The sequence below is a fragment of the Furipterus horrens genome, unplaced genomic scaffold (genome assembly GCF_987537825.1).
Source record: "Furipterus horrens unplaced genomic scaffold, mFurHor1.1.pri manual_scaffold_5, whole genome shotgun sequence".
NCBI lineage: Eukaryota > Metazoa > Chordata > Mammalia > Chiroptera > Furipteridae > Furipterus > Furipterus horrens.
Window position 1 is genome coordinate 179,232,671 of NW_028327175.1, and position 15,580 is coordinate 179,248,250.

Genomic DNA, 15,580 nt, shown 5'->3' on the forward strand with positions numbered 1-15,580 from the left:
TGTGTTTCTGTATCTCTCACCACCACTACAAGCACCTTAAAAACAGAGATTATTTCTCCTTGATCTCTGTATCTCAAATATCTAAGACAGTTCCTGGCATATAGGAGACTCTAAAAAAATTATTATTTATAAACTGAAAGAATGAATAAATGTGGATTTAAAAAACTACCGAAGGAGAGAAAACAGCATGACGCAAGATGAAACATCCATATATTATGTTATTCATTTGTCTATATGTGTATGTTTCTATACCTTTCTGATTCAGCTGTCTTGATTCCTTTAGTGTCCATCCAACTGGTAATAGTCTTTTGTTTGACAACTGTTAAAGAGAAACATCAAAAACATTAATGTATATACATACACGCCTTCAAAGAAACAATACTTCTAGCACCTTATATACATGTAAGGCATAATGCTAGTTTCTATGGGTTAAAAAGATTAATCGCTCCTTTAGCACTCAAGCAATGGGAGATAATACAGGAACGTAAATATATTTTGTCATAAAGTAGAACACAATCACTCTCTAAAAGAGTTGGTATGGCCCAATGGATGACAGCATAGTCTCTAGAATCAGACAACCTAGATTCAAATCCTGGATTCCTATATCACTTTGTGAAGGGTCTTTCCTTTGTGTCTCAGATTCCTTATGTATAAAAATGCAAATTAATAGTATCTCTCCTAGGATTACAAAAATGTGTCACAAGTCACACTCAGAGCTGTAATTCCAGAAATCAAACCTAGGAAGCTCCCATGTAGCCTGGAGGGCAAATCTGAAGGGTCAAGAAGAAACAGATCCTTGGTAGAAACCAGCAAGAAAGCTATTGATCTAGGTCTGTGGTTCTCAAACCAACTGAATCATCAGGAGACTGCTAATAAATGGATCCCACTCAGAACTACAGAATCAGAATCTATATGAGTGATGATGGAGGTGTGATGGGAGCTAGAATCTGTACTTTTTTCAAAAAGTTATTTCGATGATCAACTAGGTTGGAGAACTATTGGCCAAAGACCAGAACTATCCTTGTGAGAACCAAGAGGAACAGTTGAGAAGTGAGTCATTAAAGACTTCACAATTGGCCCAGGCCGGTGTGGCTCAGTGGATTGAGTGCCGTCCTGTGAACCAAAAGGTCACCCATCTGATTCCCAGTCAGACAACATGCCTGGGTTGTGGGCCAGGTCCCCAGTTCATGGTGTGCTACAGGCAACCATGTTCTCTTACACATTGACTTTTCTCTTCCTTTCTCCCTCCCTTCTCCTCTCTTAAAAAAGTAAATAAATTTTTAAAGACTTCACAATCTTAGGAGAAATTAAAGGTGACACTAACTTTTAACCTTGAAAGACTCAAGAGACTTCCGCCCAAGATGGAGGCGTAGACAAACACGCTGTGTCTCCCTCCACAACTAAGAAGGAATAAAACTACCTCAAAACTAGAAACAACCCGGAGTTCCAGAAAATCAAACTGCATGGAAGTCCAGCAAACAAAGATATAAAGAAGAAATACTCATCCAGACAGGTAGGAGGGGCGGAGCCGGGGGGAAGAGGACCCGGTGCAGGGGCGGCAGCAGCGACAGTCAGGCAGAAAGCGCAGTCACACATTTTAAGAAGTTGGGAGGCACACCTGAGGAGCACTCCCAGCAACTCACCGGACCTCACAGCTCACAGTCCCAGCCCCGGGGAAAATCAAGCCTCATTGCTTCTGATGGTGCAGACCAGTGGGAGTTGGGGCAGAGGCAGAAACAGCCAATCTCTCTGAGGAGTCCGCTTGTTTAAAGGGCCCCCACAGTCCTAGAACATCCGCAGACCCACCCACTCTGGGAACGACGGCCAGGGCAGCAGCTAGAGAGGCGCCAGTCTGGTGTGGAAGTGGGAGAAGTGCCTGGAAAAGGGGCAAGTGCTGGGCAGGCAGCATTGTTTCCTCTCGGACCCCTCCCCACATACAGAGCCACAATGTGGTGAAACAGGTCACCCTGAACTGACCAATCCCTAAGGCTCCGTCCCTTAAAAATAAGAGCCACAGCTTTATCTGGGATGCAGAGACAAACACACACAGGAACCTGTCAGAATGAGGAGACAGAAAAGGGGGAACAGATCAAGGTTCCAGTAGGAGAACTAAGCGACAAGTAGATAGCCAACCTCACAGATGAGGAGATAAGACAACCTAACATGCAGAATTCAAAACACTGGTAATAAAGATGCTCACAGGCTTCACAGATAGGTTTGAGTATGGCAAACACATAAGAGAAGAAGTGAAGGCTATGCTAAGTGAAATGAAGGAAAATCCACACAAAAGCAATGGTGAAGGGAAGGAAACTGGGGTTCAAATCAATGATTTGGAACATAAGGAAGAAAAATCAGTCAACCAGTGCAGAATGAGGAAGCAAAAATTGAAAAAAATGAGGAAAACTTCCTAAATGTTGTGAAAGAGATGGTCAAACAGGTCCAGGATGCACGGAGGGTCCCAGGTGAGCTGGACCCAGAGGGGACTACACCAGGACACATCATGACTGAGATGCCAAAGGTGAAAGATAAAGACAGAGTCCTGGGGGCAGCAAGAGAGAGGCGGAGAGTTGCCTACAGAGGGATGCCTGTAGGATTATCAGCTGATTTCTCAGAGGTCACTTTGCAGGCAGGAAGGGACTGGCAAACAGTATTCAATGTGATGAAAGGCAACCTGCAACCAGGATTACTCTATCAAGCAAGGCTATCATTTGGAATGGAAGGGCAGATGAAGTGCTTCTCAGACAAGGTGAAGCGAAAGGAGTTCATCATCACCAAGCCATTATTATATGAAATGTCAAAGGGACTTACTTTAGAGAAAGATAGAAACTATGAACACTAAAATGACAACAAACTCACAACTATCAACAACTGAATCTAAAAAATAAAAACAAAATCTAAGCAAACCAGAATAGTAACAGAATCATAGGTATGGGGATCATTGGGAGGGTTATCAGCTGGGAGTGGGGAGGGGGAGAAATGGGGATATGGTGCAGGGACTAAGAAGCATAATTGGTTGGTACAAAATAGACAGGGGAATGTTAAGAATTATATAGGGAAGGGGGAAGCCAAAGAACTTATATGCACGACCCATGGACATGAACTAAGGGGGTGGGATTGCTGGAGGGCAAGGGGTACTCAGCAGAGGGGAGCAAAGGGATAAAAAAATTGGAACTACTGTGACAACATAATAAAATATACTTAAAAAAAAAAGAACAGGTACATCACTTATTGGTCAACTGCACTTGTTTCTTGCAATTGGTCTCCTTGTCTATAGGCTTCACTTTCTCTGTGTTTTACAAACTACAAATGACAGCATAAGAATGCATCGCTCACAGTAAGGGTATTATTTCACAAAACATTTGTTATAAATACAGCATATTTACTAGGTTACATAGATTTCTTGCTCTATGTACAAGGTGAAATTTAAACTGTGGGTTACAGTTAGGAAAGACTGCCTAAGCAATATTTTCTAAAACATTAACCAAATGATATCCCCCTTCTTACAAGCTTTTTAGTTGTTCCCATTAACCACAAAATAAAGCCCAAACGCCTTGAAATGGCACTTGAGTTTGTCTATGACAAGCTCTTGTCCCCCTTCCCAGGTTATCTGACACTAATATTCTGCACTCCAGTCCTACCACTTTTTACACATGCTGTTCTGTCTGCCCATATCTGTTCTCTGATTTATACAGCAAACCCTGCTCATCCTCCAGTACTTAGTTTAGGTCTGCTCCTCATTGTCTCTAAATCCTGAGAGAAGTGTATACCATTCACCAGCAGGCTGCCTGACCCTCTTTTTGAAATGTTATCTTCCTTGCATGACACAAGACAAGCCAGACTTTCCTCCTACCTCTCTAGCTGCTTCTCTTCAGTCTACTCTTAAATGGTAGGGCTCCTAAGTTTTCTGTCCTAAGTCACTTTTGTTTTCTCGCCATGCTACTTTCATAGCATCAATTTTCATGTTTATGCCAAAAACTCCTCAACCTCATTTACAGTACAGGTACATATACTTCTTATGAGTACAAACCCACATAACCCATTCTCTCCTAAATGAAACCACTTCTCCCCCTTTCTGTTGCCCACAGCTAAGTATAAAGCACATTTATTTCCCACCTAGGCTAACTTTTACCAATCCTTGGGCCTGCACTTTTTTCAATCCATTCTTCATTTTCCACACACCAGGCACAGGGACCTTTATCCCCACCGCCCAAACAGATTATATATACGTATGTTCACATCATTCCCTTACTGAAAACTCTTTAATCGCTTCTCATTGCCCTTAGATATAAAGTGCAAAATCCTACAAGTCCCAATATGATCTGATCTATGCCTACCTCTCTCAGTCCCATCTCTCACTACTCTTTCTTGACAGTATGCATCAGCTGCACTCTGGGAATACTTCCTTACTTCCTCTTCATTTAGCTAACTCATCCTTCTTCAGTTCTCAGATTAAGCATCTCATCTTCTGGGAGAGTACCTTTGGTACCAGACTGGATTAAGGTACTCCTTCCATCTAACAAAACATCCATTACCCTTTATCATGTTGACTTCTGTAACGGCCTATCTCCCATGATAAATTTTAGGGTCTGAAGGCACAGGCAAAATGACTTTTGTTCAACACGTACACCCAAGTCAAGTACAGCGCCAGCTAAGGCTAACAGCTCCGCACTCAGGGAACCAGAATCTGAATTGAGGAAAGTTGAAATTTTCTTTGTAGCTTTCTTTCAATACATAAGCTGAAGCTTCACATACACAATTAGACCTTTTTCACGATTAAGACTATTTCTCAGCGAAAACGTAGTAAAGCAAAAGATGGAATCTTCTGTCATTTTCCGCCCTGTGACTGCTCATCAGGGTTTCTCACGCCACCAATCACAATAGGAAAAATGTAGCCCCATTCCCCCAATAGTGGCCTTGGTGGCTCAGCAAGGGGACCTCAGAGTAGTCCACACTACACCAGAAGGGGTGACTGAATCCCCTGGGTCCCCACAAAGAGACCAAAAAGAGGTCTGGGCCGGGGCAAAGGAAAAGATCTTTATTTCCCCACGTACCAAGCGAAGTGCCGCTGCCTCTGTGCGGTCCCGCCCACCCCGGGACGCAGCCAGACGAGGAGGGTGGGACCCTGATCTGCACAGGAGCGTCTTTAGGGTCGAGGATGCGCCTCTGCCTGCCGGGTAAGCTCCGGGCGTCCGAGGCAGCCGGCGGAGAAGTTGCAGAGGCGCCCCAGCGGGGTCGCTTGGTGATGGGCTCACAGCCGGGGCCCGCATTCATGCTGGGACCCGCACCGCACAGTCCCCACGCCGGCCCGGGCGAAGAGCTTCATTCACTAACCCTGAGGGATGGACTGCGCCTCCTTCTCGGCGCCTCCAGGCACCATTCCCTCTCTGCTGCTGCCTGCTTCTGCAGTGGCTGCTCCGCGGGCTTCCCGAGCCAGGACCTACCCAGTCGCCCGCCTTCTCTCTTCCATAGGTAATACACCTGCCTGAAGATGCGCCGCCCTGATTTTGGCTACGTTTACTTTCCCACCACCGGAAATCTGCCGTTAGGCACATCCGGCTTCCGGGCCGTACATAGTCGTAAAGCGGAAGTGTGGGGGTTAGCGGACACTGGCGCCCAGAAGGTCAGCGTGTGAAGTAGTCGGGAGCAACGTGGGTCTTCCCGCTACTGTTGAGGAGCAACAGCCAAACGACCGCAGCCTGAGGCTGACGGACGATTTGCTGTGAGACCATGGAGGGCGGCGGGGGAAGCAGCAACAAAAGCACGGGAGGTTTGGCCGGCTTTTTCGGAGCCGGTGGCGCTGGTTACTCGCACGCGGATTTGGCCGGCGTCCCGCGTAAGTATCGGGCGCAGCTTGCGAACGTTTCTGACTGATTCCTGGCGACTGCGCCAGACGTGCGGCGTATGCTGTTCTCATTTTTGTTGGTGTTCACGGTCTACAGTATCAGCGGTGCGGTTAGTGTGTGTCGCTTCCGGTCTGTTAAGATCAAGCGAGTTTTTGGAGCCATGGATCGATCTCCGAGAACTCTCTGATTGACCTGGACTTAGAAAATGTTGCATTTTTTCTTTTATATCCGAGCTTTAGACCTTTCCTTCCACTCATTTCCTTATGTGTTTGGCTATGTGCTTGACCCTAAATTAAGAGGAGAGCCCAGCTGTGCACATAAATGTACTCCAAATAGCGATCCCACAAAAAAACATTTTAGCACAAAACCGCGTATTCTAAACCACAAAATAGCTGTCAAGTCAAAACAGTCAGTAATACATGTAGGCGAGACAACTGGAGGAGCTGGGGTTTGAGCTGCACTTTAAATTTAAAAGACACACAAGAAGAAAGAATTTTAGGAAGGGCATTATGCGAGATTAAAGATGCAGAATCATGATTACCCTGTCCTTACCCTCTCAGTCCTATGAATATGTATCCTAGATCGGACTTGAGGGGTATTCGACTGGATGAATAGAACTTGGACTTAAAGATAGTAGGAACTTGGTGGAGAATAAGCACTTTATAAAACATTTTTCTTTTTTGAGAATTCTTGTATTATTTCTCTAGGTCCGTTATGTTCAGCAAAAAGGCCCTTTCAAGTTCCTAGTGTCAACTGTGTCAAAACTGAATCTAGAAGACTAATAAGTCTTAGCTGTGAGTTTTGGAGCACAGAGGGCATTGCCTTAATGTGGTAAAGCATTGTTACATTAATTTGATTAAGATTTGAAGGCATGGTGAGTGAGTGAGGAGTTAATACCATTCATTGAGGACCTACAATGAGCCAATGACTTATCGGTGCAGGGCTACAGCAGTTAAATTGTTTTTAAAAGATGGCTGCTGTGTTCATGGAGTTTACATCCTATTGGAGTGGTCCAAGTAACAAAAGAATTTCAGTTAGTGATAAGTGTTGTGTAAAGGCAGTAAAACAGGATCATGAGATTGTGTTCAGAGCAGGAAGCCATTTTAGAATGGGTCAGGGAAAGCAACTCGGGTGTTGACATTTGAGGTGTAATCTGAATACAGTACAAATGCCTGTGAGGAGCCAAATATCGTCGGCAGCCGTCCGTCTCGAGAGACGATGGTGTAGCTTCTTAAGAGTCTATGCACCGCCGAGAATGGCAGTACAGTCCGACTCGGGAGTGACACGGTATCTGTCTCCTCCCGTGTTGAATCGACATCTTGCAATGACGCTGGAGTGTCCTCTCCAGTGAAGCTGAAGCTACAGAGCCTGGGCAGGGTGATATGGAGGGTCTGCTGTTGCCCATGCAGCAGACCGCCCCTCTCTTCGCAGCTGAAGGGTCCAAGGGAAAGACGGAGTCAATACAGCTTGGGTTCAGGTGCGCCGCAGGAGTTGCCGGTGTTGACTACAACGTCAAACCGCCTTAGGGACTCCGGCTCCGGATTTTCTGTCGGGGTTTACTCCCTCAGCCTTTCCCCTGAAGAGTATGCCGCAAGGCAGCGGAGGTTTTTTGGAGTCAGAGTTTTCCTTCTCTGATGTGCCCTGACTGGAAGATCGAACCAGCGACACTGGAGGCAAATATATAAACCTGCAAAAATGTCTAGTACAAATGTCCTGAGGACAAAAACAAACTTGGCATGTTGGAGGAACAGCTATTACATGTATCTACAGAGTTGCAAGAGAGTTGGAGTGGTAGGAGATAATGAGATCTGAAGGGCAAGGAATGGCAGCTAATGAAGTGTTTTGTAAGCCATGGTAATGAATTTTGATTTGATTATAAGTGTAAATGGTAGCCATTCAAGCTGATTTCATTTTCTTAAGAAATTACTTTAATTCCTAGGTATTAAGTGAATATAGTTAAGTAGGTGGTTGTTATTGTAGTCTAGGTGAGATTTTAATGGTTGGACTAGGATGGTAGCATTAAAGATGATGATAAGTAACACAATTCAAGACAGCTACTGAAAATAGAACTAATAAGACTTCCGGTTGATGAGAAGACCAGAGTCATGGGTAATACATAGATCTGTGAATGGTCAACTGAGATACAGAAGGATCTAAAGATTAATTTTAAAATGTGAGAAAGTTGATTTTCCTCGATAGATTTTTCTAACTTCAGTTAGTGGAATTCAAGTCTGGCCCTCTTGAGTTTCCATTTTCTTTTGCTCTGACCCCCATCCCCATTGTGATGGTCCAAGAATTCTCTACCCTTCCACCGTAAGTCAACTGTTAACCCTAAGATTTGTAGGAACTGCCACAAAATATTTATACACAACACATACACCAAACACTTTTTCCCATGGAATTCATTGGTCTCTTGTCAATCTTATTTTGCAGTTTGTACAGTTGGCAAGCATTCTTGTAGCAAAGTAGAAAGAGATTAGCTTTATAATTGACTATTCGATACATGTTACTGCCGATATCATCTTTCTATGAGAGCCTGAGTCATGACTGCAAGATGTGGGTTGAGACTGAAGACAGGAGAAGGAGGCGGCCCCAAAACTGCCAGACAGGAAGGATAAGCATAGAAAAGTGGGAGAAAATTTCACATTCAGTTAGTTCATAAATCAAAATTACAGAACATGAAACAAAAGCAGAATTGATGCTAAATGAAGTAACTTGAAAAACTTTTGTTGCAATATGATGATTTCTTTTCTCTCTAGTGACTGGTATGAATCCTCTCTCTCCTTATTTAAATGTGGATCCACGGTATCTCGTGCAGGTAAGATTAAAACTAGTCCTTTTATGATTTAACTAGTTAGGTTCTTAACATTAAAAAAAAAATTTTAATGCCAGGTATTTATGCTGACCTGATCTGTGATATATACTTTGGAGGCACCAAGTCTCTGGTCTCTTTTCACCCTTTTTTTCTCACAAACCCTGGGGATTTGACTTGCAACTCTCCTGGACACTAGTTGATTAAATTCTAAAAGGTTTTGGGGTTTTTTCAATTTTTTAAAAATTATAGTAAAATACACTAACAAGACTTACTATATTAATCACCTTAAGTGTTAATGTAATGTTCACTGTTACTAAATATATTTGTACAGCTATCACTACTTACTATATCCGTAACCCTTTCATTTTGTAAAACTGAAACTATACAATGGTGCCCCACCCCCCTTACCTACAGTTTCCCTTTCCGTGGTTTCAGTTACCCATGATCAGCCACACTATGAAAATACTAAATGGAAAATTCCAGAAATAAATAATTCATAAATTTTAAATGGCATGCCATTCTGAGTAGTGTGATGAAATATCCCACTCTATCCCACCCAGGATGTAAATCATTCCTTTGTTCAGCAGCAGATCCACACTGTATGCACTACTCTCCCTTTATAGTCAGTCACTAGGTAGTCTTCATTATCAGAGGGAAAGAGACCCACCACATTCACATAATTTATTACAGTATGTTGTACTATTTTATTATTAGTTATTGCTGTTAAACTCTTATTGTGCCTAGTTTATAAATTAAACTATTATAAGTATATATGTGTAGGAAAAAACTTAGTCTATATAGAGCTCAGTATTATTCACAGTTTCAGGCATCTACTGGGAGTCTTGGAACAACCATCCATGGTAAGGTAGGACTATTGTACCCATTACAAAACAACTCCTCATTCTACCCCCCTCCAACCCCTGACAACCGATCTCTGATTTTGTACACTCTTGAGTACCTCAAATAAATAAAATCATATAGTTTTTGTCTTTTTGTGACTGGCTTATTTTATTTAGCATAAGGTCATTGAGGTTCATCTATATTGTAGCATGTGCCAAAATAGCCATTCTTTTTAAGACTGATAACATTCCATTGAATAATACTACATTTTGTTTATCTAGTCATCTGTCCATGGACACTTGGATTGCTTCCATGTCTTAGCTGTTGTATGTAATGCTGCTGTAAACATTGGTGTACAAATATAAATACCACTTTCAGACCCTCCTTTCAATTTTTTTGGTCATATAGCCAGAAGTGGAATTGCTGGGTCACATGGTAATTCTGCTTTGTTTGTTTTGTTTGTTTTTGAGGAATTGCCATATTGTGTTTCATAGCAGGTATGCTATTTTACATTCCCACCAACAGTGCACAAGGGCTCCAATTTCTCCATATCTTCATCAATACCTGTTTTCTGGGTTTTTGTTTGTTTGTTTGTTTTAGGTTTTATTTATTTATTTGGGGGGATCGGTTTTCACATTTTTATTGGGAGCCACAGGGGAGGGGAATCTCCTTCCCATCAGTGGAGGTGTTCACAGTTTCTTCAGCCACTCCAGCCTTGGGCCCTGGGGGTCTTGGGGATGGCTGGGCACGTCGGGCATGTTCCCATCATCTCTAATGGGGACCGGGTAGTTGCAGGCTGTGACCTGGTTGATCATGGCTGCATACCTGGTGTAGGAGTTGAAGAAGGGCACAGTTACAGCGAGGCCTGCGATGGAGAAGGACGCAACCAGCACTGGCTCCTTGGCCCAGGCATTTTTTGAGGAAGGTGGCAAGTCTCCCAGCCATCTTGGTCTTGGCAGCAGCAGCCTACTTATTTTTAAAGAGAGGGGAAGGGAGGGAAAAAGAGGGAAAGAAACATCAGTGTGTGGTTGCCTCTTGTGCATCCCCAGCTGGGGACCTGGCCCGCAACCCAGGCATATGTCCCGACTGGGAATCTAACTGGCAACCTTTTGCTTCACGGGCTGTGGTCAATCCTCTGAGCCATACCAGCCAGGGCTGTTTGTTGGTTTTTAATCATAGCTATTCTAATGAATATGAGGTAATGACTCATTGTAGTTTTTATTTGCATTCCCTAATGATTAGTGATGTTAACCATCTTTTTAGTGCCTATTTATTGGCCATTTATATATTTTCTTTGGAGAAATGTCTGTTTACATCCTTTATCCATATTTGAATTGGGTCTATTTTGGTTGAGTTCTCTATATATTCTGAATATTAACACTATCAAATGCATGATTTGAAAATATTTTCTTCTGTAGGTTGCTGTTGTACTCTGTTGATATTGTCTTTTGATGCACAAAATTTTAAAACTTGCATGAAGGCCAGGTTTTTTTTGTTGTTGTTTTTCCCTGCGCCTTTGGTGTGATATCCAAGATATTGACAAATCCAATGTCATGAAACTGTCCTCTGTTTTCTTCGAAGAGTTTTATAGTTATAGGTCTCACATTTAGGTCTTTGATCTATCTTGGGTTACTTTTCATATGTGGTATTACATAAGGATCCAGCTTCACTTTTTCGTGTGGATATTGTTTTATCTTTTCCTCATGAAATCATTTTGGCACTCGTTGAAAATCATTTGATCAAGTGGGGAGGGGATAATCGGAGAAGGAAGGGGAAGGGTCTAGTCAAGGAATAAATATAAAGGTCCCATGGACGTGGACAACAGAGTGGGGATTGACTGGGAGTGAGGAGGTGATGGGTGGGACGGGGAGAACAACGGGGGGAAAAATTGGAACAACTGTAATGGAACAATAAAATAAAATAATAATATTGTTTAAAAAGAAAGTCATTTGACCAAATATGTGAGGATTTATTTCTGGGCTCTATATTCTGTTTCCTTGGTCTATAAATCTGTCTTGATGCTGATACCACACTATTTTCATTACTGTAGATTTGTAGTAAGTTTAGATATCAGGAAGTGTGAGTCCACCAGTCTTATTCTTTTCCAATATTGTTTTGGCTATTAGGGATTCACTGAGATTCCATATGAATTTTAGGATGGCTGTTCTTATTCCTATAAACACACCATTTATATTTTGATAGGCATGTCATTGAATCTGTCCATTGCTTTGGGTAGTGTTGGCCTATTAACAATATTAAGTCTTCAGTCCATGAACATGAGATGTGTTTTCATTTATTTATGTCTTTAATAAGTATTTTTATTTTATAATAAATAGAATCGTTTTCATAATTTCTTCTTCTGATAGTTCATTGTTGGTAGGTAGAAATACATCTGATTTTTGTGTGACTTCATGTCTTATTACTTTGCTGAATTTATTTACTAGTTCTAACAAGTTTATGCAGTTTTTAGGATTTTCTTCATATAAGATTATATCTGTGAAGAAAAAATACACTTCCTCCTTTTTGATTTGGATACCTTTATTTCTTGCCTGGTTTCTCTCACTAGAACATCTAGTACTACTATGTTGAATAGAAGTGGCAAAATTGAGCATCCTTACTTGCCCTGTTACAAATTTAGAGGAAAAGCTTTTGAGCTTTCATCTTTGAATATGGTGTTCACTGTGGCTTTTCCCTATATGGTTTTTATTATGTTGAGGTGGTTTCCTTCTCTTCCTAGTTTGTTGAATGTTTTTATGACAGAAGTGTGTTGGGTTTTGTCAAATGCTTTTTCTGCATCAGTTGAGGTGGTTGTGTGTTTTTCTTCATTCTTGTTAATGTGGTATGATAACATTGATCAATATTTATATGTTGGACCATCCTGCATTCCAGAAATAAATCCCACTTAGTTGTGGTATATAATTCTTTTAAAATGCTGCTGAATTTGGTTTCCTAGTATTTTGTTGAGGATTTTACATCAGTGTTCATAAAAGGGATATTGGTCTGTAGTTTTATTTTCTTGTAGTTTCTTTGTCTGACTTTGTTATCAGGGTAATTCTGGCCTCATACATACAAAAGGTCATGAAGTGTTCTATATATATTCCTGCACTTCATTTTTCTGGAGAAGTTTGGGGAAGATTGTTGATCTTTTTTAAATGTTTGGTAGAATTCACCATTGATGCTGTCAGGTCCAGGGCTTTGCTTTGTTTTGTTAGATATTTTTTGTTACTGATTCAATAACCTTACTAGTTACAGATCTATTTGGATTTTCTATTTTTTGTTGACTTTGTGTACCTAGAATTTGTACATTTCATCAAGCTCATCCCATTACTTATATTTAATTCTGTAGCATCAATGATGTTCTCACCTTCATTTCTGATTTTAGTAATTTGAGTCTTTTTTTCTTAGTCCATCTAGCTAAAGGTGTTTTAAAGAACCAACTTTGTTTCATTGATTTTTTTTCAGTTTTCTTATTCTCTATTTTATTTATTTCTGCTCTCATCTTTATTATGTCCTTCATTCTGCTAGCATTGGGTTCAGTTTTTTTTCTAGTTCTTTAAGTTGTGAGATTAGATTGTTGATTTGAGATGTTTATTTATTAATTAAGATTTTATTTATTTTTAGAGAGATGGGGAGGGAGAGAGAAAGAGAGGGAGAGAAACATCAACGTGTGGTTGCCTCTCACATGCCCCCACCTGGGGACCTGGCCTGCAACCCTGGCCTGTGCCCTGACTGGGAATCGAACCGGCAACGCTTGCTTCCCAGGTTGGCACTCAAATCCACTGTACCACACCAACCAGGGCTCTTGTTTTTTAATTGAAGCATTTATAGCTGTAAATTTCCCCCTTTTTAACACTCTTTCACTCAGTGTCATAGGTTTGGTATATTGTGTTTCCTTTTTTTTTTAACTTATCTCTAAAGTATTGCATAATTTCCCTTTTGATTTCTTCTTGGTGCTGTTGACTATGGCATTGATTTTCACAGATTTGTAAATTTTTCTCTTTTACTTCTGTTATTGATTTCTAGCTCTATTGTGATTGGAGAAGACACTTTTTATGATATCTTATATCTTTTGAGTCTTAATTTGTGGCCTACTGGATGGTCTGTCCTGGAGAATGTCCCACATGCACTTAAAAGAGTATTGGATAGAGTGTGTGTCTCTTAGATCTAGTAGGTTTATGGTGTTAAATCTTGTATTTCCTTGTCTTCTGTCTGGTTATGATGGATGCTGTCTAGAGAGTGAACTGTTGTCTCCCAACTATTATTATTGTAGAACTTTGTATACCTACCTTTTAATTCTGTCATGTTTTACTTAATATATTTTGATGACCGTTGTTAAGTAAATGTTTATAATTGTTATATCTTCTTGCTGTATCGAATCTTTTATTAATATAATGTTTACTACCTTGTCTCTTGTGACCTTTTTTGATTTAAAGTCTATATTTTCTTATATTACAATAACCATCCCACTCCCTTTCAGTTATTTGCATGGAATGTCTTTTTCCATTCTTTGACTTTCAATCTCTTTGTGTCTTTGTATCTAAAGTGAATATATTGTGGACAGCATATAGTTGGATCATGTATTTTTTTAAATCCAGTGTGCCAATCTCTGCCTTTTGGTTAGAGAGCTAATTACATTTACTTTCTTTTTCTAATCCTCACCTGAGGACTTTTTTTTTTCTTCCATTGCTTTTAGAGAAAGAGGGAGAGAAATATTAATGCAAGAGAGAAGCATTGATTGTTGCCCCATGTACGCTCCTGGACCAGGGATTGTAGGCACCCTGGAATCAGGGATCAACCTGTAACATAGGTATATGTCCTGATGGGAATCGAACCTGCAACCTTTGGTTGTGGAACAGTGCTCCAACCAACTGAGCCACACTGGCCAAGGCTCCATTTACTTATAAAAGGATTGCTGGTAAAGAGAGATTTTTGTCATTTTGCTATTTCCTATATGCCCTTTTAAAAAGCTTTTTGTCCCTCATTTTTGCATAACTGTCTTCTTTTGTATTGACTTGATTTTTTGTAGTCAAATGTTTCTCATTTCTTTTGTATATATTCTATAGCTATATTTTTTGTGGTTACCATGGGGATTACATTTAACATTGTAAATTTATAACACTAATTTGAATTCATACCAGCTTAAGTAGCATACAAAATACTGCTTTTTTTACAGTTCTGTCTCTGCCACCTTTTGTTTGTCACAAAATTCCAGCTTTATACATTGTGTGCCAAAAAACGTGCCTAATAATTCTTTTAAAATGCTTTTGTCTCTAAAGTTGTATAGAAAACAAAATGTGGAGTTAAAAACCAAAGTTGTAATAATACTAACTTACATATTTGCCTTTACTATAAACTTCAAGTTACTGTCTAGTGTGCTTTCATTTCACTTTGCCAGGACTCCCTTGATCATATCTTTCAGGACAGGTCTAGTGATCAGGGCCTCCCTCAGCTTTTGTTTATCTGGTAATGTCTTGATGTCTCTCTCACTTTTGAAGGACAATTCTAGTAGATATAGCATTCTTGGTTGGCTGTTCTTTTTTTTTTTTCTCTCTTAGCACTTTAAATATATTGGCAGACAGCCTTGTGACCTTTAAAATTTCTCTTGAGAAATCTACTGGTAATCTTACCGAGGATCCCTTGTATGTGGTGAGTTGGTTCTCTTACTGCTTTTAAAAGCTTAATTTTGATGTGTCTCAGTGTAAGTCTCTGAAATTATCTTGATGTTCATTGAGCTCCTGGGATGATCATATTCATCTGTTTCATCAAATTTGGGAAGTTTTAAGTGTTTGCCTAGTAGATTCTCCACCAGGTTATTCTCAGGGACGTATATGTTGATTTTTCTTCTCTTTGAATAGGGCAGGCTTTCCTATTTCTTCTGTCCCTCTTGTGATTTTCTTTTGTAGAAAACTGGACACTCTGGAAATCAGATTCCCTTCTTCAAGTTTTGCTTTTTTGTTGTTATTTTGGGGTTGTGTGTTGGGGTGGGGGGTAATATATGTTTTTATTACAGGTTGTCTCTGTTTTGAGGACCAGCCTGAAGTGTAAACTTAAGCTCTTCTCAATTCTTTTCTAAGCCTGTACT

At 40.6% G+C, this 15,580-nt stretch overlaps 2 protein-coding genes and 1 pseudogene across 9 annotated transcripts in view; 1 reads left to right on the top strand and 2 right to left on the bottom strand.

Moving 5' to 3' along the window:
* The window catches only part of PARG (poly(ADP-ribose) glycohydrolase), a 191,147-nt gene extending 185,627 nt beyond the window's left edge, over positions 1-5,520 (bottom strand). Inside the window, exons 1-2 of one of the 3 annotated variants that reach the window (XM_090278367.1) lie at positions 5,332-5,520; positions 253-319 (exon numbers count right to left, since the gene is read on the bottom strand). In XM_090278367.1, coding sequence (XP_090134493.1) covers positions 253-319; positions 5,332-5,377 — 113 coding nt within the window. In that variant the 5' untranslated portion in view covers positions 5,378-5,520. Of the gene's footprint in view, positions 1-252; positions 320-5,051 lie in introns of all 3 variants that reach the window. The other 2 variants (XM_090278366.1, XM_090278368.1) reach the window with 2 other exon arrangements.
* TIMM23 (translocase of inner mitochondrial membrane 23) overlaps positions 5,136-15,580 on the top strand; it is a 33,213-nt gene continuing 22,768 nt past the window's right edge. For 2 of the 6 annotated variants that reach the window (XM_090278373.1, XM_090278375.1), the window contains exons 1-2: positions 5,136-5,469; positions 8,603-8,661. In XM_090278373.1, the coding sequence (XP_090134499.1) occupies positions 5,340-5,469; positions 8,603-8,661 (189 nt within the window). In that variant the 5' untranslated portion in view covers positions 5,136-5,339. Of the gene's footprint in view, positions 5,470-5,586; positions 5,834-8,602; positions 8,662-15,580 lie in introns of those variants that run through there. The other 4 variants (XM_090278372.1, XM_090278370.1, XM_090278376.1 and 1 more) reach the window with 4 other exon arrangements.
* On the bottom strand, positions 10,188-10,443 carry LOC150010474 (NADH dehydrogenase [ubiquinone] 1 alpha subcomplex subunit 3 pseudogene; annotated as a pseudogene).